Below are 23,636 nucleotides of genomic sequence, written 5' to 3' on the forward strand. Positions count from 1 at the left end.
CCCTCTCTCCCTCCGCCCCTCCCCGCCTTACTCCGTCCCCACCTGCTCTGCTCAGACACCCACTCCTTGGTTGCTTCCCACAGGCCAGGGCTGCCCCCTGGGGTCTTGGCTGTTCCCCTCCGAGGGGTGCCCTTCTCCAGCTCCTCATGCAGCCAACCTCCTCTTCAGGCTTTTGATTAAATTCTGCCTCAGACATCCCTCCCCACCCCGCCTGTGAGGTAGCGTTCCATGCCCTAGTCCCCTCAACCCACCGCGTCCCTCTGGCCTCACATCACCCCAGAGACAACCGCTTTTCATTCCTGGTTTTTCCCTCCTCATCTATTTATCACAATTTAGAATTATCTCACTCATTTGTCAAATGAAGTCTATCTCTGCAGCTAGACTGCGGGGTTGGCGGCATCGGTCTTCAGGTAGAAGGTGCCCGGCAACCTTGTCCCGAGTAGGACCTTCACCGCTGTCTGCTCCGGAGGAAGCAAGGCCTCGTGCCATGTGGGATGGAGTTGGGGGGAAGGCCCCTGGGGCTCCTGCATTGAGCTTCCCTCCTCTTTTCAGTGAAAAGATGACCCTCAGCAGGCTGACTGCAGATGCCCCAGCCTCCCTGCTTTTCCTGCCTGGAGTTTGATGGACAGATGGCTCTGTCAGGGTGACAGCATGTCTGTGGTTTTTAGTAATGCAAAGCACTGGTGCAGCAGTGAGCTTTCCTGTGGGTGCTTTTCCGTGACACCAACATCCAGGTAAATATTTGGAAATGGCCTTGTTGAGGCTTGCTAGGTGGTTTTGCTCCCTCCCCCATAGGCCTGCACCCACCCCTGGCCACCTTTGGGCCAGATGTCGCCCACAGACCTGTTTGAAGTGGCCAGAGAGGGAGCCCTCTGGGCGCTGGGGCCGCTGTGTTTGCAGAGGGTCCTCTTACTGCTGAGCTGGCTGGCACGGGAAGGCCGACACCCCTGATCCTCATTGAGTTCAGACTGGGGTCACTGCGGGTGAGGGCCCTGGGGCCTTTTACGTGTCTCAGGAGCTGCTGAGCAGGCCACTCTTCTCCAGGCCATGAGGACTTGGCCCTGCACGCGGCGAATCTGCCCTGAGTCAGCTGAGTGAGGGGGGCTCAGGCAGCCCCCCAGGACGTGGCAGTGGCCGGGGAGGGGAGTGGGGTGGTGGTGCTTGCCGTGTGACTCACCCCAGTTCTCCTCAGGCAACCTGACAGTCAGACACGCTGACTCAGTGGCCTGAACTCATCCAAAAGCAAATCAGAGAACGCAGGGCCTGGGCTCGACCCGCTGGCCTCTCCTGGAGTCGTCTGTCACTCATCCTTGTGAAGCGCCTGGGAGCTTGGAATGCACATCGCACCACCCTGGCTCCCCTCTTGTTTCTGTGTTTTTCCATTTTGGATTCTTTTCCCCGTTCCCTCTGTGCTGGGCGTTTTGTGGTCTCTTCTTTTTCTCTGCGAACTCTGAGGGCTACCATTACATTTGCTAATGATGCCGCAGATGGTGTTGATGTGATGAGGCTTCTATTCCTGTACTGATTTTTACCGCTTTTAGGGGGACAGGAGTCAATATTTCACGAGGGAACGTGAAGTCAGACGGTGAGGTAGAAGCTGGCTTTGATTTTGTGCCAGGCTTTGTCCAGAGGCGGGTGGGGACGCGGCTCCTTACTGCCCTTGATGGCGGCTCAATCTGGCACAGGAACTGTTTCAGTTCCCCAAACTCTCCGAATTGGATCCCTTGTGTGTTCTCTGGCCCTGATTCAAGAACTTAGTTGATTGTCAAGGAAATTCCTTGGCTATATTTTTCTCTTAATATGGTAATGCCTTTTTTCACTTTGGCACTCTCTTTTCAGCGAATCGGTTTAAGACTATTATTTATGGTTCTGACAAGGCAGTTTCCGGGTTGTTGGGACTGGATTTGTAGGTTTCCCATTAGGAATGTCTCCTGTCCTCTTTGGAGGAATACAAATTGGTTCCATTTGACAGTTCATCGGGTGTGTGACGGTGTGTTAGAGTCCAGGGTTGGCCAACTTCAGCTAGTAGTCCAAAGCTGGCGCTCCGTCTGTTGTTGTAAATAAAGTTTTAGTGGGACATGGCCATGCTTACTTGTTTAGATAGAGTCTGTGGCTGCTTTCACTCTGCACCAGCAGAGTTAAATAGTTGGGATGAAGACCACGTGGCCTGTGAAGCCAAAAACATTTACTTCCTGGCCCTTTACAGAAAAAAAAAAATATTGCCAACCCCAGTGGTAGGCGATTAACACCTTGTCCTAGGGGAGCTGAAAGTGGCTGGAGGCAAGAATGCTCATAAGAACCAAGTGAGGTGAAGCACTAGGGGGCCAAGGGGAGCAGGAATAGAAGCTGATTTTGTTTGCTCTTTCTTTTGCCAGAGATTGTGCTTTTTTTTTTTTTTTTTTTTTTTTTTTTTTTGCTAAGATGAAGCTTTTGTCTTGCCACAGAAAGCAGAGGGAGGCCTTAATTTTGTTCATTTCTCTGTGACATTGGTAGAAAGGAGTTTGTCAGAATTCCAAGCAACTTAGCAAATTATTATCCAACTTTGAGATCCTAATGGATCTTTCAAGGTCTAGTTTGTTCATTCTTTCAGTGATTCCTTATTAATTCCCTTATTTTATATGTGGCGAACATCTGTCTTGGCCAAACACTTATTAGGTGCTGAAGATGCAGCAGCAGTGGGTAAAGCCATGGGGCTTAAGAGCTGGTGTGGGAAACAGGTGAGGTAAAGTAAATACGGCAGTAAGTTCAGTGTATGAAGCAAACACGTGAAGAGGTAGAAGGCATTGGGCTACAACGTAGTAGAGAGTGTAGGCAAGGAATCTTATCTGAGGGGTGACATCTAAGCTGAGATGGAAAGGACGGTGAGAGCGGGCCAATGAAGCAAGTGGGATGATAAGAGTTGCAGGTGGAGTTGCTTTATTTCCCATGTCTGCTCAGTCTGCAGAAACCGGGTCTTGGATTAAATAAACACTGCCATTTCCTAGTGAGTTTATTAGAACCCTCCAGAACAAGTTTCTGGTTAGCTAGTTTCTTTGTGTGTTGTCTCATTACTTTGTGGTTCTGGTTCTTTGGGGTTCCTGCTCATACTCTGGAAGGCTTCAGTGTCATAAGTAGTCAGTCTTCTGAGAGTCTGAAAACACAAAGCTTCCTAATGATCTGATCGCCTCTCAGCCACAGCAGGATCAATGCAATTCCTTAGCTCGTTTTCTAAAGCCATCCAGAACGCTTTCTGTGGCAAGAGAGACCAAAACTTGGTGAATTGAGGACTGATTACCCTAATAAACATGCTAGTTGACAGTTGCTTTGGCTAAACAAATCACCAGAATCTGATAATGGGAACATGTAACTCATGGTATTTCCTTCTTTGCTTTATCTACCAGGCAGCTCACAGAAACCACTGGCCTCCCCTGTGTTCCCATTTTATGTTGTAAATATATATTTAGTTGATTTATTATAACAGTCCCTTTGCCATTGACCATATCAAATTCTTATATAGAAGAGGTTATACATGTTTTAAAGATTTTATAATGAATTTGAAAAGAATGCTACATCTAGGGTAACTTCCCTGCATATGGGGCTCACAGAAGCCCTGTGGAGCCAGAGTGCCTTAAGTGCGGTTTAGCAGATGCTGAGAGGCTGCTGTGTGCTGGACTCTGAGCCCACCAAATAGAGCAGGACTGAGCCCCTGCCCACGATGACTGCCGGGAGATACAAGCTGTTCCCTTTGCCTCCCTGAGCCCCGAGCTTATAGCCGTATAGACAGCTGAAAAGCAGGCTGCGTAAGTTACTCAGTTACCCGGACCCAAACGCCAGGCCTTGTCTAACCCCAGTTATTACCTAATTTTAAGATCCCAGTGGATCTTTTAAGACCTGGCCTGTTCATTCTTTCATTTGTTCACTTAGTCATTCATTGATTTTTCCAAATATTTCTGGAATCTGCCAAGGACACACACTGTTGTAGGTAGCAGCATCAGCCACCCTGAAGTTGGTGGGTGAAAGGGGACAGATCGAAGGGGCTGATGTATGGATGAAGTTAGACTTGACCAAGACAATATTATTCCTGCTCTGGATGCTACGAATACGTGCAGTCATTAGCTGTCGGGCCCCCATGTAGCACTGTTGACATCTTGTGGTTTGAGCACTGAAGCGTAAGGGAATATTGGAAATGGCAAACATCTGGTGCAGTGTAAGGGAGACGAAATGTTTTGGTGGCATTCCTAAACACTGGGGAGCAAAGTCGTTTCATTTTCTCATCTGTGTGCTCTCCCTCTGTTTTTGCATACCATCCTCTGTCCTCCTCCTCTTTTTCCTTTTCTCTCCTTCCATCTCCCCACTTCTCTGATGTCTCTCACCTGAACCCCTTCCACCTTGCTGCCCTTCCGCCCATCCTGCCTCTTCTACTCTCTCCCTAGATGGTAGTAATCACATGTCAGTGGGAGGAACAGATGATGGTAGCTGGGTCACATGGTTCTTCTCGGTCTGTATATGTCAGTGATCTCAGTGCCCATCTGGCAGAGCCTTCCTGCCGTGGCTCTTCTGTTCACTGCAGCCACCCTTGACTTTGTGGTCACTGATAACCTTCACCTCCTGTAATGTGAATCCCAAGCTTCTCAGTCCTGGTCCACCGCCTCCCCTCCTGCTCCATTCCGAACCCTGAAGAGAAGCTGAATGGAACCCGGAATGGAAGCTGAAATATCAATGGGTCATTGCTTTTCACAGTCTTCTGTGAAAGATTATCCAAGCCAGTATCTGGAGAATTCCTGGTTCACTGCCTCCCTATCTGGAGAAGCTGGAAGAGCCAGCTTCATCAGCATGTGACCCATGTCCTCACAGGCCCTATGCCCTGGGGTCGCTGTTTTAATTTTACCTTTGAATTTGTATTATTGTGAATAAAATCCTGTGAGCTAATGGAGCATACTCAGGGGGTTGGGGCTTTAGCTCAGGTTGGATTCCTCCTTCTACTGCCTCCACACTCCCTGGTTCCCTGACGCCTCCATCCCCACCTGACCTTCCCTTCCTTGTCTCTCTGCAGGGGTCATTGCTACCCTCCATCCCTGGAAGGGGTGTAGGCATAGGGAAGTTCTAGGTTCCAGCTTGGGCACTGCATAACATGTTGGTGGTGCAGGGCTCAGGCTGATGATGCCATGGTTGTTCTGTGGTCTCCTGGGCAGGGTCAAGCCACTCCCACCCTAATCTAGGTGCTGAATGCACCTTGGCACAGAAGCCGCAGTGCCCTTGGGGTCATCCATTGTCCATGTGTTGGAGGGGTGGACCCTTAGGGAAGATGCTTGGCTCGAATTCCCAACCCCCAGCCACGCTGCAGTCTGCGGTCCAGTGGCAGTGGGCACAACGCCAAGTCGTGAGGCCTCCAGTGTCTGCACTCACTGTCCCGTAAATAACCACAGCAACAACTAGCAAATTAAAAACATCGTGGTAGGTCGAGAGACACAGAATGTGGAAGAAAGGAAAAAGCTTTGTGTTTTAGTACCTTTAACAGTGCTTTCTGTGTGCTTTATGAACGAGGAGCCTGCATTTTCATTTTGTACTGGGCTCTGCTAATTTTGGAGCTGGTCCTGCCCCCTAGTAGCCCAAGTCAGCAAATCTTTGGTTCATCTGAGTCCACAATCCACTGACCCGCCCCTTTTCACAGCTCCTCCCCTGCTCATGTGCTCACTTCCCACCTTACCCAGCTTGAATCACTTCCTCAAGCGAGTCTTTGGATGCTGACATCCCCCTAAACAACTCTTCTGTGGCCTGGTTTGATTTTCCTTAGGAGGCAAACAAGTTCTATGGCACTGCTTCTTGCTGGGTATGGAGGATGTGCTATTTTGTCCATTGCATATTTTTTAAAGAAAATGAAAGGCCAGCATAACTGTTTCCAGAAGGCGCATTGAATCACTCAGTTGAGTCCCAGCCAGTTCTGCAACATTAGCCTTTGAAGCAAACTTGAACCAACACTGGACCAGCCTGGAAGTCCCAGCCTCCGGAAATGATGTGGTGGATTCTGCAGATTCAGCAACAAAAATATTTTTGTAACTCAGGAGCACTTAGTAATTTTCAAAGGAGAGAAAGGAGTAATTGACTTGGCTCATGAGGTTGAGAAAAAGTTACCAATTTCTTTTGTTTTGGTGTTATTGGATTGTTTAATATTTCTTTTCTCCAAGCTTCAGGGAATGAGACTGAATGAAATGAGCACTCAGGTGCTACTAGGCAGAACCCTGAATGTAAGATGAAATATTGATGGGGTTGTTGCTTTTCACAGTCCTCTGTGGAAGATTACTGGCCAAGCCAGCGTCTGGATAATTGTAGGAATCCTCTCTCCTCTTGCAGGGATCATCTGACCCCATGGGGGAGTTGTATGAAAAGGGATTTATTAGGGACCCCGTGGCTGTTTGGATCTTACCCATTTAACGATTGTCTGCTAATGGATTTTCTGGAACACAACCAGGTTTTCTATAAAGAATGCTAATTGTCAGAGCTGAGATGATCATTGGATATCACTGCGCACAACTCCGTAATTTTAGAGGTGGTAAAACCGCAACCCAGATAAGCTAATAATGCTGTCCCAGGTTGCAGAGTGAATTCACATAGGAACAAGACCCAACCCAGAGGTTCTGCTGTCTGGGACTGTTCTCCCGTCATATGTGGAACCTGAGGGGGTAATACGTGTGCGTGTGTGTGCATGTATGCATATACGCATAAGTGTTTTGTCTAAGTTTTCACTTCTGCCCTACCTTGATTGATCTTGGAGAATGAGGCGGAGGCATGCCGTCAGCCTGGGGGCCTCACTCAGCACAGGCCCAACTTTTCTGCCCTGGGGAAGTTCCAGCAGTTATGGTTCATCTATGGTTCTGTTATGGAACCCACACCACACATAGCGCCCCCAAAGCCGGGGCTGCATGCACAGACCTCCCCTCCCTTCCCGTGGTGGGCCCCTGCTTGGATTCTTCCTAAACCCCCTCTGCTCTGCTCTGTGTTGTACCCACTCTGGTCCCCTGCCCCTGTGGAGTGATTCCGAGCAGAGGGCAGCTGTTTCCCCGCTGGCTGCTGTGTGCCCTGGGCAAATGAGAGGTGGGCAGTGGGCTGCTGAGAAGAATACCTGGAGTGGAGGTCGGGGTCAGGGAGGGGGGCTCCACGCCCGGTACCACCACCACCCACGGTGGGACCTGCAGTCCCCTCATCAGCAGAACAGCTGTGAAGCCATCCTGCCTGTCCACAGGGGGGCAGGTCGTGAAGGCTGTGTGCTTGGCAGAGGGGGAGAAGCTCTGGGATATGCCAGACATGCACCCTAGGAGTGGTTTCCCTGCCTTGCCCAGACTCCGCTTCCACCACCTGAACCTCCCTGTCCCCACCACAGAACTGCTGTGACCATCGCTTTCCTCTTAAGCAGGTTAGCAGACTTCTCCAGCCTCACCCTGTAAAAAAAAGTACACGAAGGAGTTTGGACTCACAGATTCTTTTCTAAACATTGTTAGGTGCTGGTATTAGGACCTTCCCTTAAAATGAACCACTTTCCCCAGGCTTTGGGAGACACTCTGCTTGCCCACCCTCCAGCCTGCTTCCCTGCTGGCAGAGCCCTGAGTTTGTATTAGTTCCACCCCTGACCCCACTGCATAACTGACTCAGGCAAATCCGCAGGGTCCAATACAGTCAGGGGTTCACTCCAATGGCCCTGCTCCAACAGGTGCCGAGGTCACTGCTTGATTGGATGTTGCTGATGACCTACGAAGAGGAGGGTGCCGAAATGCTTTTGGGACTTTGTGAAAAGATGCTTCCATGGCACGGTCACGGACACAGTCACGCCTTGATGTGATTTCTGGAATGGTGGTGGCCGTCTTGTGGCTGTGAGAACAGGCACAAGATGATTGATGGAGGGAAGGAAGGAGGCTTGTTGATTGGATGGAGGGAAGGAAGGAGGCTTGTTCTCGATGCTGTCTCTTTTTTTTTTTTTTTTTTTTTTTGAGATAGAGTCTCACACTGGCCCCCTGGGCTGGGGTGCAATGGTGCGATCTTGGCTCACTGCAACCTCCGCCTCCTGGGTTTACACGATTCTCCTGCCCAAGCCTCCAAGTAGCTGGGATTACAGGCACACACCACCACACCCAGCTAAGTTTGTGTAGTTTTAGTAAAGACAGGGTTTCACAATGTTGGCCAGACTGGTCTCGAATTCCTGACCTTGTGACTTGCCTGCCTTGGCTTCCCAAAGTGCTGGGATTACAGGCCTCAGCCACCATGCCTGGCCTTGACGCTGTCTTTGAGACTTTGAGTTACCGTCCTGGTACCACCCTGCTGTTGGACAGGTGTTACATACTCCATTTGGAGTTGGGTTGTCACTTGCAGCTGGAAACACCCTAACCGATACACACAAACCATTTTTAGTGCTGGTCTGTGTTTGGCCCTTATGGAAGACTCTAGGCTGAGCTGCCCATGGTGAGGGAGGTGGACTTTGTGTCTTCTTATTGCTCTGTGTCCTGGTGGCTTGGATGTGTCTCTGCCCATGAGACAAAAGCCTAGAGGGCAAGGGTGGATTTTCTTAATCATATATTCCCTGCACAAAGCACATAGGAGACACACCACGAATGGTTGTTGAGAAAGCTTTTTCTAGGGGGCAGTGTTTTGTGAACTGATGCTGCAGCCCTTCCTGTTGTTCATTTGTTGTAATCCGCATGAATGGTAAGAGCTGTCTTTAATCATGCCACGGTCCAGCCTCTTCCAAGGTGTTAGCATGACTCCCGCTACCTGGTCAGCATCTCGCCTGTGACTAGGATTTTGCAATTTGCATAGATATGTCACTGGAGCTGTTTCTACATCTACCTGGGTGGCTGCATAGGACATTAGGGGATTCGTGTCTTCCTAAAGTCCCTCTGTTGAGAGACTTCTGGTTCTGTTGACAGGATGCTATTTCAGCATTGTGAGTCCCTGCAGGCTGGGTCCAGGGGGTGTTTTCATTCTAGATGCTCCCTCTCTTCTTTTGGCTTCCCAGGCTCCCTGCTCCTAAGACAGGGAGAACTGGCTTGTGCTGGCCTCACTGCAGAAAGACTGTCATCCCTGAAGGTCTTGGGCCAAACTTGAGCTACAAGATCTTTGAGGGGGACCTGAGGTCTCTGCCTGGGCTCTGTGAGGGCGGCGTGGTGTTTCCGCCACCTCACTGCTGTCGTGCCCACACTTGCATTTTCTTTCCCCCGAAGCAGTGCAAGGATCTGGCACTAGGAGTGGGGCTCACATGCCCCCTTCCTTCTCCTCTTCCCCTTGGCCTTTTCATCTGTCAGTGGAGGACAGATGTTGGCCCCGTTTACTTCTGGGCACACTGGGGGGCACCAGGGAAATGAGGAAGTGGCCAAGGAGAGGAGCTGCCACCTTCAAGTTGGGCTGTGGCTGGTGCAGCTTTAAAGGGAGACTCAAAGATACTTTGCTATGGGTGGCACGGGAACCAGCCTGGAGACAGCAGCACAGTGGCCTTGAACTCAGAGTGCATGGGCCCTGTGGGGCTTCACGGCGCCTGTGGCTGTGCACTTGCAGCCATATCTGCCTGCATCTCCTCCACATTCCCCCATGGAGCTGATGTCTAGACAGCTATGGAATTAAATGCTCAATTACCAAGTAGGAATTTGGCCAGCAGAGGTATAGCTGCTGAGCAGACAGGCTTGAGGTGAGGGCCCCTGCTGAGAACGGGCCCCCACTTGGCTCTGGAATGAGTGGAGGGGCCTGGTGCTCCTGCAGCCAGTGGCTTCTGTCGGGAGCTGGGGTGGTGACCCCCAAAGGGCAGTTTGACCTCATGGAGAGTCGTAAATCTGGCCCGGCCAACATCTCTGCAACACATCATTCCCTTGCAAAGATTTCTGCCTGTGATTGGAATTCTGGGTGAACTCATACTGGGAGTGTGGGTCTGAGAGCTGGGAAGCCCGTTCTCTTGTTTAGCCAGGCTGCCCATTGGCTGTGGGAAGTGCCCCCATCTCTGAGCCTCAGTTTCCATGTCTTTAAAATGGGGGAAAAAATCTAGCCCAACTCCTAAGGGTGCATGAAAGTACTTTGCCACCCGCCAGGCAAAACTCATTCCTCTCACAGAGATCCAGGGTTTGCGGTGTAAGCCCTTTCCCACTCCGCCGCATGTGTCTTGCTGTTTTCTGTCTTAGGGTTGCCATTCATGACCTAGGAGATGTCTTAGTGGGTCAAAACTTAAATGACATGATAGTTGGTGGTGCCCATTGGCACAGCCTTGCCTAAATGGCCACTTACATAGCCGCATTTCCTTCTCTGGGTTCAGGTGAGGACTGCTTCCTCGGGAGACTCGCTGGGCTCACATCACTGGTGTCCCCCTTGCCTAAGCCCGTGTGGCCACTCGAGTGTGACTGAGCCAGGCTTGCCCACGGGGTGATCTGGGCTCCATTTTTGGCAGCAGGCAGTGTCCCCTGGAGGCCTGGCCCACCCTGGGAGCATGGGGAGCGGCACCCAAGGGCAAGCAGCCTCCAGCCTCCATCTTCCGCTCCCTGCCCCCGCCCGCCTCACAGCTTCTCCAAAAGTGTTTGTCTCCTTTCTGCATCCTCTGGGCCTGAACTCAGACTGTGGAAAAGAAGAGCTGGGAGGAAGGTTAGTTGCCTTTCGGTCTTTCTGCCTTCTGAGGTCTCCTGAGACATAGAGCTTGGGCCTACCTCGCTTTCTAGGGGGCACAGATGGGTGGTAAGGATGGGAATGAGTGAGATGAGAATGAGGACCCCCACAGTGAGTCCTGCCTCATAACTTCCTGTTGGATTTTCAGTGTGAGGCGAAGCAGATGCCTGCTAGGCCTTCTCGTGAGTTGAGTGTGACCTCCTGCCTCCTGTCTCCTTGGCAGTGAGGCCACCCAGCTCTGGCAACCTGTGCCACCCTGTCCCTCTACCTGTCCCAAGCCCAGCCCCGAAGCCTTCAAAGTCCTGGTCTTCCAGCCAGTCTGGGGCCTGAAGGGATGGCAGTGTTCCCGGTGGACCTCCCCCAGCGTGGCCTAGTGCAGATCCGAGCCCTGCCTCCTGCCCCGCCTGCACGCCGTGACTGCTGAAGTCATGCCTGGCTCAGGCCCAGAGTAAACCCGCTGCGCCAAACTCACTGGTGTGCTGCTGGATGCCGATGAGCTTGAGGAGTGTGGGGAGTGAGTCGGGGGCCGAGTAGGGGTGCTGCAGGCCTGCACCTCTTCCCAGCTGCCCTGCACGCTGTAGCCTTAGGCAACCCCATGGGGAAAGGGTCAGCCACTGTCAGGGCAGAACTTTACCATGGCTGAGTGACACGGGCTGGCAGTGGGAAGGTGGTTAATAGTTCTTCCTGTTGGGTTTGCACAGGCCCAGATGCTTACAGCAAAACCAACACTAGATGATGTTTACAGGAGCCAACCGGTATTCAAAGAGCTGTTCAGATCTGAAGTCCCTTCATCCTCACGGTGGACTAGTGAGGGAGCTGTACATTAGTCCCATTTTCCAGATGAGAATACTGAGGACCTGAGCAGTCAAAAGCTCAGGCCCTGATCTAGATCACGTATCCTGGCCCCAGGTCTGTGCTCTTGACCATGGGCAGCGCTCTCCTGGTCCTCTTCGTATCTGTGATCCAAGGGACCTTCCCCCTCCTCACAGTCTCATATAGTCAGTTTGAGGTCCTGGACTCTTTCTTCACACCCCTTTCTCCTTCCATGAGTTTTCTCACTTGGCACCTTCCTTATTTGGTGTGTGTTGGGGGGATAATTGTAGTGTGGTGCTGCGTTGTGGACGAGAGAGTCTGTTTTTCCGGTCCCGGGTCCAGGTTTCAGTCTCTGCCTTGTCTCAAGTCACCCAGTCTCTCTGAGCCTCAGTTTCCTCATCTGTGAAATGGGTGTGGTGGTCACCCCATCTCATCAGCTAGTGTCTGCTCCATCCCTGGCTACGGAGATGGCTCAAGTGACCTGTGGGTTCCACCCACACCACCCCCTGGTTCCCTGGCTCTTTCTTTTTTGAGGTAGACAAACATGAGGCTGTGGAGTTGCTGTTCTCATGGGGGCTGGAGTGGCTCTCTGCTTTCTGGGCCTGGTCCATGTTGTTCAGGGCAGCTGCTTGTTCTAAGTGAACAAAGGCTAAAGGAACTTGGGAGGTCTGCTTGGCTCTGAGGAAGGCAGAGAGAGAAGGGCCCTGATGCCTTCCCTGATGGAGCTAGGGAGGCCCTTCTGTGGTTCCCCCAACTCCTTGGCCTGGGTGACTCTGGAGTTGGCTTCTGTTAACGTTTTGTTGTGCAGAGTTGTTTGGGGCTCCTGGCTCTGCCTGGTCTTTGTGGGACACTGGAAATCAGGGCTTCTGGAGTTGGCCAATCAGCCCGCCTGGGCCAGGGAGTGTAGGTGGCTGACCGAGGCCTTTTCAGGAGAGGAGAGACAGCCCACCTGCTGGGTCTTGCTGTCTTGGGTCCCGGAGGCCTTGCTGTCCCTATGCTCCATCTCTGCCCTCTGCAGTGTGGCCCGTACTCAGCACAGGTGTGCACCTAATCGAGTCAGTGCAATGCTCTGCCCGCAGAGCCCCCCAAATTTTCCAGTACTTGGGGCAGATGTGCACATGATGAGTCAGGGCAGGTTTCACCACCTGTAGCTTGGGATCCTTCCCTGGGGCTTGGCTCTCTCAGGCTGCCCCAGGCAGTCTTGTCACAAACCCTATATTTGTTTTGTCTTCCTCTGTCTCCTGGCCTCAAGGTTTCAGAGCGCATCTATGCTGATAGCTTCAAGACGTGATGAGACCCTGACTCGGCCTCCGGCAACCTCCCCACGGTTTCCTTGGCGTGTCTGCGGCTTCACTGCTCACTGGCTCCCGCACAGCTTGCAATGTGTGGATTATGGGTGGGAGGGGAGTGCGGTTCTGCCCCCAGCAAAGGGATGTGAGTTGTGAACTCAGTTTCCCACCAGACCTGCTGTTTCCAAATGGGCCGTCACTGTCCCTGCTTGGTTTTCCATGATACCTGTGCCTTTACCCATTTGGTGAAATTAAACACATTCAGCCACGCCGGCCGCTGTGGTTTCAGGGCAAGCTGCCTGTCCTGCTGCTTGGCCGCTCCTCGGAACTGAGGCCGGGAGAGTTCGTGGTTGCCATTGGAAGCCCGTTTTCCCTTCAAAACACAGTCACCACCGGGATCGTCAGCACCACCCAGCGAGGCGGCAAAGAGCTGGGGCTCCGGAACTCGGACATGGACTACATCCAGACCGACGCCATCATCAACGTGAGCCTCCGTCCCTCTGCGGGTGGGGGAGGGTTAGGGCAGGGTCTTGCCGCAGGAGAGGAGTCAGCATAGGTCTTAGCCCCCACCTGTCTTGTAGTCTACATGAAGTGATGGAACTGGACCCAGCCATGTGGATTCTGGTGCCAGCAGCACAGCAGGGGTCACACAGTGGGGACAGTGACACCGGAGCGGGTGGACAGCCAGCCTCATCCCAGGAGGAAGAAGTTGTGTTGGGTGCTCTAGGCAGGGGGTCTTTTCCAATGTAAGCTTGCCAAAGCGTGCTATCAGTTGGCATCAGGAGTTCAGAGAGAAAAATTCCCCGTTTACAGCACATCTAAAACTTCTTGAAAATTCTTTAGGTCATTTTTTTTTCCCCCCAGCAAAATATTAGGTTAATGGGAAGGAATCTCAGAAAGGAACCATGCCCCACACTGTAGGCACCGTGCTCAGGAAACGGCCAGGCTGGGATGTAGACTAGACCGTGTTATGACACAATTTGTCACCTTTTCATTTCTGTTTAATTGCAGTATGGAAACTCTGGAGGCCCGTTGGTAAACCTGGTAAGGTCTTTTGAACCTATGTTATGTTGTTTATCTATGTACATGCTGGTTTTTTTTTTTTTTTTTTTTTTTGAGGCAGGGGGTCTTTTCCAATGTAAGCTTGCCAAAGCATGCTATCAAATTCCTTTAAAATGAGCTCTGTGAATGTACCGCATGCTTGCAATGACCCTCCGGATCTTTTCTGGAAAGAGTAAGGCAGGCTGGAGGTAAGGATTGGAAATGTTAAGCCCGAGAACACGACTGTGTCTCAGAATTACAGGTGAACACCGTGAAATCCAGGGTCAGTGCAGGAGTAAGGTGAAGGTCACCAAAAGTGCTGGCCGGTCCCTGAAAGCACCCCCTCCAGATGAAATCTCCCAGCTGCTGAAGGAGCTGGCTGGGCTCGTCCACACTTTCTCTTGGCCAGGAATCCTCCCTTAAGGCCTGGCTGGAATGAGGAGGAGTTACCCACCCACAAAGATATCACTTACGTCTACCCTTAAATACTTGAGCAGAAAAAGTGACGCCTTACAACACAGATTGCCAGTGCTAGTGGGCAGCTCGGGGGACATTTACAGGGGCTGTCTTTAGCAAGGCCCAGTGTGATGGCACCTCCTTGATGGTGCCTTGGCATCAGGTACTGAAATCTCAGCACTCGTGGGAAGTATGCAAGGAGCAATGTAGATGTACCTGGCAGCTTTCCCGTCCCAGTAGAGGGCAGTTGTGCTCCCAGCTCTGCCCTCTGCCCTCTGCCTCCTCCCGCAGCACCCTGAGGATGGAGTGGAGATGCGCTTTGCTGGTAATGAAGCATGACAGCCCTAAGCTCTAGGGTTGTTTCCCCCTGAAGTCAGCAGAGTTGTCTTAAGATCATTAGAAATGGGAGAAGCAGGAAGGTGTGGGCAGCCACCTAAAGGACTTTGAGCCTTTGGAAACATATTCCTTGTGAAACAGGAGCAAATAATGTCATGCATTTTGAAACGATCTGTGCTTACTGTGAGGTGAGCAGCTGGTGCCGTCCTGGGGTGTGTGTGATTCTTCCACAGCTAAGCCTGGCTCACGCTGCCTGGGTGTCCTGCTGCCCCTCTCCCTGCCCCCAGGGATCCCCTCCTTGCAGCTCCCCACTTCCATCTCTGGAATAGCTCAGGGACTTCTTTCATACTCATTCTCCACTCTTGGGTGTGTACCTGCCGGTAAAGCTTCACGATTCAGTAAGCCTTGTCCTTCTTGCTTTTCAGGACGGTGAAGTGATTGGAATTAACACTTTGAAAGTGACAGCTGGAATCTCCTTTGCAATCCCATCTGATAAGATTAAAAAGTTCCTCACTGAGTCCCATGACCGACAGGCCAAAGGTAAGCAAGGCCCACACAGCCCCAGGGACTCGAGAGATTCAGCCTGAAGCTCAGCTGCCCTTTGAGACTTGGGGAAGGGAAATGCAGCAGCCCCTAAGGCTAGCCAGGCCATCTCCGACCCAGAAGTGAAAGGGAATGCACGTTACTAAGTCCCTGGTATTAGGTCACAGATGTTTTGCCACTTTTGTCCTACGATCATGGCAGTTTTACATGATTCACTCTAATCTGTGCCAGGCACAAGCCTAGGTGACTTCTGTACATTATTTCACTTTATTTATGTATGTCACTTAATTCTTTTGCCCTATCAGTTAGGAATTACTAGTCCCATTTTGCTGATGAGAAAACTGAGGTTCGGGGAGATCATTCTACAAAGGTTTATTGTCCCATCTGCTCCAAGTCAAGCAGGGAGCTTCGCAGTGGATGACTCAACTGGGGGCTGGGGCTCAGCTGAGGCCTTTGCCATTGTGTCATTTATGTTCTGTTGGGGGATGGGGAGGCTGACAGTAAACAATCAAACACATGAGATACTATTAGTGTTCCCAACAAATGCTCCCAAGAAAATGGATCGGGGTGGTCGGCAAGGCAGTGACTGGAGGGGCAGCTGGTGGAGACGCTGTGGCCAGGAAGTGCCCCCCAAGCTGAGTTCTGAATGAGGAGGAGCCAGTGGGCAGGAATGTGGAGGGGAGGACTTGGCATAGCTGAACAACTGCGAGGCCCCTGGAGTGGCCTGGGGGCTGGAGCCCAGTGACAGTGCGGAGTTCCCCGGGGTGGAAAGCTGGCCAAGGCCAGGCGAGCAGGCTCACAGCAGGCCATGGTGAGGGGCCTGGGCTGCATCCTAACGCATTTGAGAACAGAAAGTTCATGATCTGATTGATGTCACTGAAAGGCCACTCTGATGGCTGGGAGGAGTCTGCTGGAGGGGTTGCTCAAAGTTGGGGACCAGTTAAGGGGCTCTCCCAGTCATCTGGGTGAGACATGCTGGGAGCTCAGACAAGGGCGGTGGTAGTGGAGGTGGGACAGAGGGGTCATATTCCAGATACAAGTGGGGGGTAGAGCAAGCCTGGGAGAGGGCCAGGTGTCAGGATGAGGCCATGAGGAATTAAGGGACATGCCCCGGTATCTGACCATTAATTGAAATGATGGGACTTTCCCAAGGTGTCCCAGAGGGGAGAGGCCCAAACCTGGATTTGAGCTTCAATCTCAGTGTACCCTTCTGTGGCCCTTCCTGCAATCTAGGGGATTGGGCCCCTAGCCCCTGGTGCCCCCAGCACCCCCACCAACTGGGCTCACCTTCTGCTGTTCCTTCATTGTCTCACCAGGAAAAACCATCACCAAGAAGAAGTATATTGGTATCCGAATGATGTCACTTACGTCCAGGTGGGTGTCTGTGTCTTAAATTTTAATAAACCTGAACTTCAGAAGGCGCTCAGGGGCACCCCTGAAAGAGAAACCTTATGCTGCCTGAAGACGTCTCAGTTTCTGCTTATAATGAAGTAACATCAGGAAAGAGGACAGGTCGTTAGCCTTGGCCTCTGTTTGGTCTTAGCCTGTGTTTTTGTGTTCTGAGCTGGTTTTCCTCATTGGCAGCAGGCCACCCAGTGTAGAAGATTCTGCCCTCCTCTATGAAGGCAGACTTGAACAGGGTGTGTGTGGGGGGCAGTTGATTCACTCTGGCTCATACCTTCCTTACCCCACATTCTGTTGAAACTCACATTCCAGGAGGGCCCCAAGCCCCTCCCGCAGCTCCAGGCAATCTGCTTTCGTTGCTCTGCAGCTCGTGGGCCGTGGCTCCAGGAATGCCAGGGCAGGCCCAGTGCAGGGAAGGGAATGACTGATGTGCTTGTTTTCCCCGAGCTGGCGGAATTGCGGCCTGTGGTTGGCAGGCTCCTGGCATCCTGGTGTTTTAACCTGGATGAAAAATTCTGGTGTAATCTCGAGTCTGGTAGTAGACTCAGCCGGCATGGCTAACACTGCTGGAGGTAAAGTAGATAAAGACTGAAATGTAGTAACCGATATATCAATGTGCTCATTACTACCATGAATTAATGATTCACTCACAGTTAAAGCATTACTGAATTGTGATACATGTTATGAATGGCGATCCCTTTCTCAGCACTCCCGGAGTTGGAGCCATTTGTCAAGGTTAAAGTGTTCCCTCGGTTGTTTGCCTTTGGAACTAGGAGGTGTAGGGAAAGGTGGTAGTTCCCTGGCACCCAGCTTGCTGGGTTCCTGTCTCAGCTCTGATACTTCGTGCCTTGTGACCTTGGGAATGATCTGACCCCTGAGTGCCTCAGTTTCCTCCTCTTCAGGATGGGGATGACAGCACAGGTGCTTCTGGTGGCCAGGCTCAGATCAGGGAGTGGGGGCAGTGATCACCAGCCACAGTGATGCCAGCCACTATTTATCACATGTACTGGGCCAGGCACCTTACTGGGGCGACCTCATCTGATCCTCATAACTCACGTTGTAGGGTACTGTTACCCTACATTTTGCAGGCGAGGAAATGAAGGGACAGAGAGGTTAAGCAACCGTCTCAGGTCACACAGCTCGCAAGTGGCAGAGCTAGGGCTGCAAACCAGGTCAGCCATTATACTTTACTGACTCCTTAGTAATGGCTACTATTAATTAAGAAATAATAACAGTGATGATGGCTGGGCGCAGTGGCTCACACCTGTAATCCCAGAACTTTGGGAGGCAAAGGTGAGCAGATCTCTTGAGACCAGGAGTTCGAGACCAGCCTGGTCAATTTGTGGAATGCAGTCTCTACTAAAAATGTGAAAAATTAGCCGCACTTGGTGGCAGGCACCTGTAATCCCAGATACTGGGGTAATTGAGGCAGGAGAATTGTTTGAACCTGTGAAACAGAGGTTGCAGTAAACTTGAGATTGCAACACTACACTCTAGCCTGGGCGATAGAGTGAGACTCAGTCTCAAAAAAGAAAAAAAGAAAAAAGAGAGAATAATAATGATGAAAGCACTTTTCTTGCTGTTACCAGGTAAATCTTTGGCTCTGGTAGACAGGCAATTTTAAAGCAGAATCAGAACTCCTGGAGAAATTTTACATTAGACCCAGGGAGAAGAAGGGAACTGCTGAGAGCTGAGTTCTGCCTGGGGAAGGCCTGGTATTTCTTGACACTAACACGGGTGCTTTCTCTCTGGAGCAGCAAAGCCCAGGAGCTGAAGGACCGGCACCGGGACTTCCCAGACGTGATCTCAGGAGCGTATATCATTGAAGTAATTCCTGATACCCCGGCAGAAGCGTGAGTTAGAGTTATTTTCCCTTTTCCTCATGTGTCTGTGGTTCTTGGAGAGGGCGGGGAGGGTAGCAGGAAGAGGGGGCAGTGTTCCTTTTATACTGGCTCAGATGATTGTGCTGATCCTTGACACACGTGGTCTGACATTGCTAGTCATTCCTATTGGTCAGGACTCATCCATAGGACGGTGACTTTTATCTTCGGAAGTCCTCGCTCCGCTAGGGCCCTCCAGATGGACAGAGCAATAGCAGACTCGTAATGAGTCTCTGGGATGGCCTGGCTGGGGAGAGAGGGTTTCAGGAACAGTGTCCCTAAGACTTCACACGATAGTCCTGTTCTAGGCTTCGGGACCCTCCTCCTCCTGGAGTCTTCTCAGATTGTCTCTGACAGTGAGGCCATACCTGTCAACACCTGCAGAAAAATAGCCCTAGTGATATCAAAGCAGCATGACAAGAAGTAGCTCAAACATCCATCAGGGTTTGTTACCGTATTGGTGGAATATCCAGAGAAAAGTGCCAGACTGGGGCCAGCAAATGTGCCCTGGGGGCCGGATCTGGCCCACTGCCTGCTTTTGTATGGAGCTGTGGGCTAGGAATAATTTTTGCATTTTATTTTGATTTTTACTTATTTTTTTACCTTTTTATTTTCATGGGTTTTGGGGGAACAGGTGGTGTTTGGTTACATGAGTAGTGTACATGAGTACATGTCACTCATGTTACATGAGTAGTGGTTACATTAGTGGTGATTCGTGGGATTTTGGTGCTCCCATCACACAAGCAGTGTGCACTGCACCCAATTTGTAGTCTTTTATCCCTCACCCCCTTCCCAACCTTTCCCCTTGAGTCCCCAAAGTTCACTGTATCATTCTTAAGCCTTTGCGTCCTTGTAGCTTAGCTCCCACTTATGAGTGACAACATTTAAATGGTCAGAAAAATCCTGAAATAAGAATAGTATTTTGTAAAATGTTAAATTTGTATGAAATTCAAATTTCAGTGTCCACTGAAATATGGTTTGTGACGTCTTGGGGGGCTTTTGTGCTGGAATAGCAGAGTTGAGTAGCTTCAACAGAGGTGATATATACGGCAAAGCTAAAAATATTTCCTATGGAGCCCTTTACGGAAAACACTCGCAGACCCCTGTGCTAGCCCGTTAAGGACCATGACAGCATTTTGACACTGACCTATGTGAGAGCTACGGTTATAGTGGCAACCACACAGAGGAAGGGTCTCTTAACAGAAGCATTCCGCCCACCCTGTAAGAACTGCATTCTGACTTGCAATACCCATGACAGGCAAGTTGGCCATGGTCATGCTTCATGGCAGATAGGACCCGGTGCATCCTTCGCCACTTCGGGGTCAATCTTGACCTTTGACCTCCTTGGGGTCGTAAGGCCACACAAGTGTTAGTAGGCATTTCTACAGTGGACACAGTTGATGGTTTAGCCTACAAATCTCAAAAGGAGCCCAGCATCATGGCCCATGCGTGTAATCCCAGCAATTCAGGAGGCTGGAGCAGAAGAAATCTTTTGAGCCCAGGAGTCTGAGACTAGCATGGGCAACAGGTGAGACCTCATCTCAAACAAAAAAAAAAAAAAAAGAAAGAAAAAAGGGAAAAAAAAGAACATTATTTAAAAAAACTCAATAAGTAATTCAATCCACTGATGGTTTAAAAAAAGTTTTTTGTTTTTTTTTGAGATGGAATCCCACTCTGTTGCCCAGGCTGGAGTGTAGTGGCACAATCTTGGCTCACTACAACCTCCACCTCCTGGGTTCAAGGGAGTCTCTTGCCTCAGCCTCTGCATAGCTGAGATTACAGGTGCCCACCATCAAACCTGGCTAATTTTTTTTTTTTTTTTAGTAGAGACAGGATGTGGCCATGTTGGCCAGGCTGGTCTCGAACTCCTGACCTCAGGTGATCCACCTGCCTCTGCCTCCCAAAGTGCTGGGATTACAGGCATGAGCCACTAATGGTTTAAATTTTTCTAAGTTCACCTCCATTCAATCCTATTTGCTCTGGGCTTTTAGGTTCTAAACTGTGCCTCTGTCCATGTAAAGTCAGACCAGGAGGAGTGGAAACACAAATCATTCCCATTGTGATTCCCTTGTGTTGCAGAGGTGGTCTCCAGGAAAACGACGTCATCATCAGCATCAATGGACAGTCGGTGGTCTCTGCCAATGATGTCAGCGACGTCATTAAAAGGGAAAGCACCCTGAACATGGTGGTCCGCAGGGGCAATGAAGACATCATGATCACAGTGATTCCTGAAGAAATCGACCCATAGGCAGAGGCATGAGCTGGACTTCATGTTTCCCTCAAAGACTCTCCCGTGGATGACGGATGAGGACTCTGGGCTGCTGGCATAGGACACTCAAGACTTTTGACCGCCATTTTGCTGGTTCAGTGGAGACTCCCTGGCCAACAGAATCCTTCTTGATAGTTTGCAGGCAAAACAAATGTAATGTTGCAGATCCGCAGGCAGAAGCTCTGCCCTTCTGTATCCTATGTATGCAGTGTGCTTTTTCTCGCCAGCTCGGGCTATTCCTGCTTAGAAAGTCAGTGTTTGTCTCCTCCTTTAACTGAGTCATGATCTTAGTCCAACTAACGCAGTCGATACGATGCATAGATAGAAGAAGCCCCGTGGGAACCAGGATGGGACCGGGCATGTTTGTGCTTTTCTCCAAGTCAGCACCCAAAGGTCAATGCACAGAGACCCCGGGTGGGTGAACGCTGGCTTCTGAAATGGCCAAAGTTGCCTCTTTTAGGAATCTCTTTGGAACCGGGAGCACGATGACTCTGAGTTAGAGCTATTAAAGTACTTCTTCATATGCTGCTTTCCGCAGTGCTTCTTTTCCTTTCCCACGAGCAGCTCCCCGCAGTCTCTTTGGAATGATTCTAACGTCGGTGCGCTCCTCATTAGACTACATTGTCTGCGCAGGCATTTGTCCACTCTTAGTCTTATGAGTCATTTCAAAATCATCCTGTGCTATTTACCAGGGTTACAAACAGCTCTGCTCAGACCCTGGCTTTATGAAGCAGGACTTGAGGACGGTTGCACTCGCATGCGGAGCCTGTTGACTTCATACATCATGGAGTCAGTCAGCAAAGATTTTCTGGGCCTCTGCTCTGGGCCAGGCATTGTAAGTGTGTGGTCAGTCAGAGCAGGATAGATGCAGGCCCTCCCCTGCTAGAGCTTCAGTTCAGAAGCCAAGTCTCTTTCTGAAAGGGAGATGGTTCAGGAGACCAGGATGCAACCCCAGAATGGGCACAAGGCTGCCACGGACCTCAGTTGTCCTGGGTCACGAAATAAGAACCAGGCCTTGGCCGGGCGTGGTGGCTCAAGCCTGTAATCCCAGCACTTTGGGAGGCTGAGGCGGGTGGATCATGAGGTCAAGAGATCGAGACCATCCTGGTCAATATGGTGAAACCCCGTCTCTACTAAAAATACAAAAAATTAGCTGGGCATGGTGGTGCGTGCCTGTAATCCCAGCTACTCAGGAGGCTGAGGCAGGAGAATTGCCTGAACCCAGGAAGCGGAAGTTGCAGTGAGCCGAGATCGCACCATGGCACTCCAGCTTGGGTAACAAGAGCGAAACTTGGTCTCAAAAAAAAAAAAAGAACCAGGCCTTATGCCTCGGTGAGTTTAGAGGAGGACTCCCCTTGACAGGCCCTCAAACAGGTGCAGCCAGAAGCAGCTGTAGGCACCTTTATCTCCATGAAAGCTTTTCAAAAGTTTGGGAAGCTGACCCAAGACTTGTACAACTTTAGCTCAGAAGTTTGCACAGACCCATGTCCCTTTGGGGAGAGGATGCTGTTTATGCCAAGAGCAGCGGGTTAAGGCTTTCCAACTGTCAGCCATCAAAAGGAGGGTCTTGGACTGGATGAAGGTTCAGTTCTCCAGACTGAGAGCTGAATCCTTCCACCAACAACAGATGCGAAGGTCCAACCCATAACTGGGGAGGCTGCGGAAGGCCAAAGGGCCACCTTAAATGCAGGGGCGGTCCAGATGAGCAGAGCCCTCAGCAGCGTTGGTGCTCAGCAGTTAAGCAGCCTGTGGCCCGTTGCAATGCTGGCGTGTCTCTTTGCTCTCTGGCTGGATGACTTGGTAGAGTCAGGAAGGAGCCAGAGTCCTTTGGCTCTGGGAGTGTGTTTTGCATTCCCTCCCTTCTCCATTGAAGATGATGACTCAGAATGGCTTGTGGCTTCAGGGGTTCATTCTCAGATGTTTTGTATGTGGGGCTGCTTTCCTGGGTGGTCCCCGGAACTGAGGTGCTGCCACAGGTGGGGAGGATACCCTGGGTGGCATTGAGGTTAGATCCAGCCCCGGCCTGAGCCCATCTGTCTTCAGCCTGTCAGGCATCTGGGAGATCACAGGTGGTTCTGCTGGAAGAAAGGAGCCTGGCGACGGACCGGCCCGAGGCCTCTGTCAACGCTGTGCAACGTCTCTGCAGGACGCTGGGCGAGGCTGGAGTTTTGCCTGCATGTGTGGTCTCAAAAAGGACAGAAATGGCTGCTTGCCGCATGGTTGCATGTTACATGTCTGGATACATAGCCGCACTTGCCCAGGAGACCCTGTGTCCCATGGGAGCTGCTGGTCCTGGCACCCCCACCTCACATCAGATCTCCAGAATAGTTGTTTCTTCTGCTTGCTTTAGGCTGTGATATAGGGTTTTGCAGCATAAATCAGTCTTGAAGCCTGGAGGTGGAGCACTGAGTCGAAAGAGCCTGGCTTTTGGAACTATAGATGGATTTCGGCTTAAATCCAGTGTCTCTCTATATATCTTACTGGCTGCAAGAGGGACTTGAGCAAGTCCCTTAACCTCTCTGCCTGTTTTTCAACTGTAGATGGCCTCAGCTGGGTCCTCTGCTTCCGTGGAGCTCAGTTTCTAGCTCCTCTCAGCCATTTCTGGTCCCTCCAAGGTCACTTTAACAGCCCTCTGGCTGGTGGGCTAGCAGCTGCCCCGTTCTGGCTCCTGGAGAACTCCTCCTGCTCACAGATGTACCCTCAGCAATGCCTCTTCCAATCTCAGGTCCCTCAGCTCTAGTCCTCTGCTTCCAGCTTCTGCAAAACCGTCGGCCAACCACATGGCTGGGCTTCCCCAGCACATCTGCATTGGGTGTCTGTCCCCACCCTGCTCTGCCAGATGCTTCTCTTGATGCACTGTCCAGGAGAGAGGCCCTGGAGCGCAGGGGTCTCCTTGCTGTGTCTTCAGGGCTTGGCTGAGTGAATTTGAGCTGGGCAGGTCTATACAGGGTCCTCTGTCTCTCTTTTTTTTTTTTTTTTTTTTTTTTCCAATTTTTG

At 51.1% G+C, this 23,636-nt stretch overlaps 1 protein-coding gene across 2 annotated transcripts in view; it reads left to right on the forward strand.

Annotated features, from left to right (window-relative positions):
* Nucleotides 1-21,162, forward strand: part of HTRA1 (HtrA serine peptidase 1) — a 52,366-nt gene extending 31,204 nt beyond the window's left edge. The window contains exons 4-9 of one of the 2 annotated variants that reach the window (XM_035269351.3): nt 12,976-13,194; nt 13,722-13,754; nt 14,969-15,083; nt 16,403-16,460; nt 18,248-18,343; nt 20,450-21,162. In XM_035269351.3, the coding sequence (XP_035125242.2) occupies nt 12,976-13,194; nt 13,722-13,754; nt 14,969-15,083; nt 16,403-16,460; nt 18,248-18,343; nt 20,450-20,618 (690 nt within the window). In that variant the 3' untranslated portion in view covers nt 20,619-21,162. The remainder of the gene's footprint in view (nt 1-12,975; nt 13,195-13,721; nt 13,755-14,968; nt 15,084-16,402; nt 16,461-18,247; nt 18,344-20,449) is intronic. The other variant, XM_002807473.7, reaches the window with a different exon arrangement.
* Nucleotides 21,163-23,636: the final 2,474 nt, after the last annotated feature.

Source organism: Callithrix jacchus, chromosome 12, assembly GCF_049354715.1.
Source record: "Callithrix jacchus isolate 240 chromosome 12, calJac240_pri, whole genome shotgun sequence".
Taxonomy (NCBI): Eukaryota; Metazoa; Chordata; class Mammalia; order Primates; family Cebidae; genus Callithrix; species Callithrix jacchus.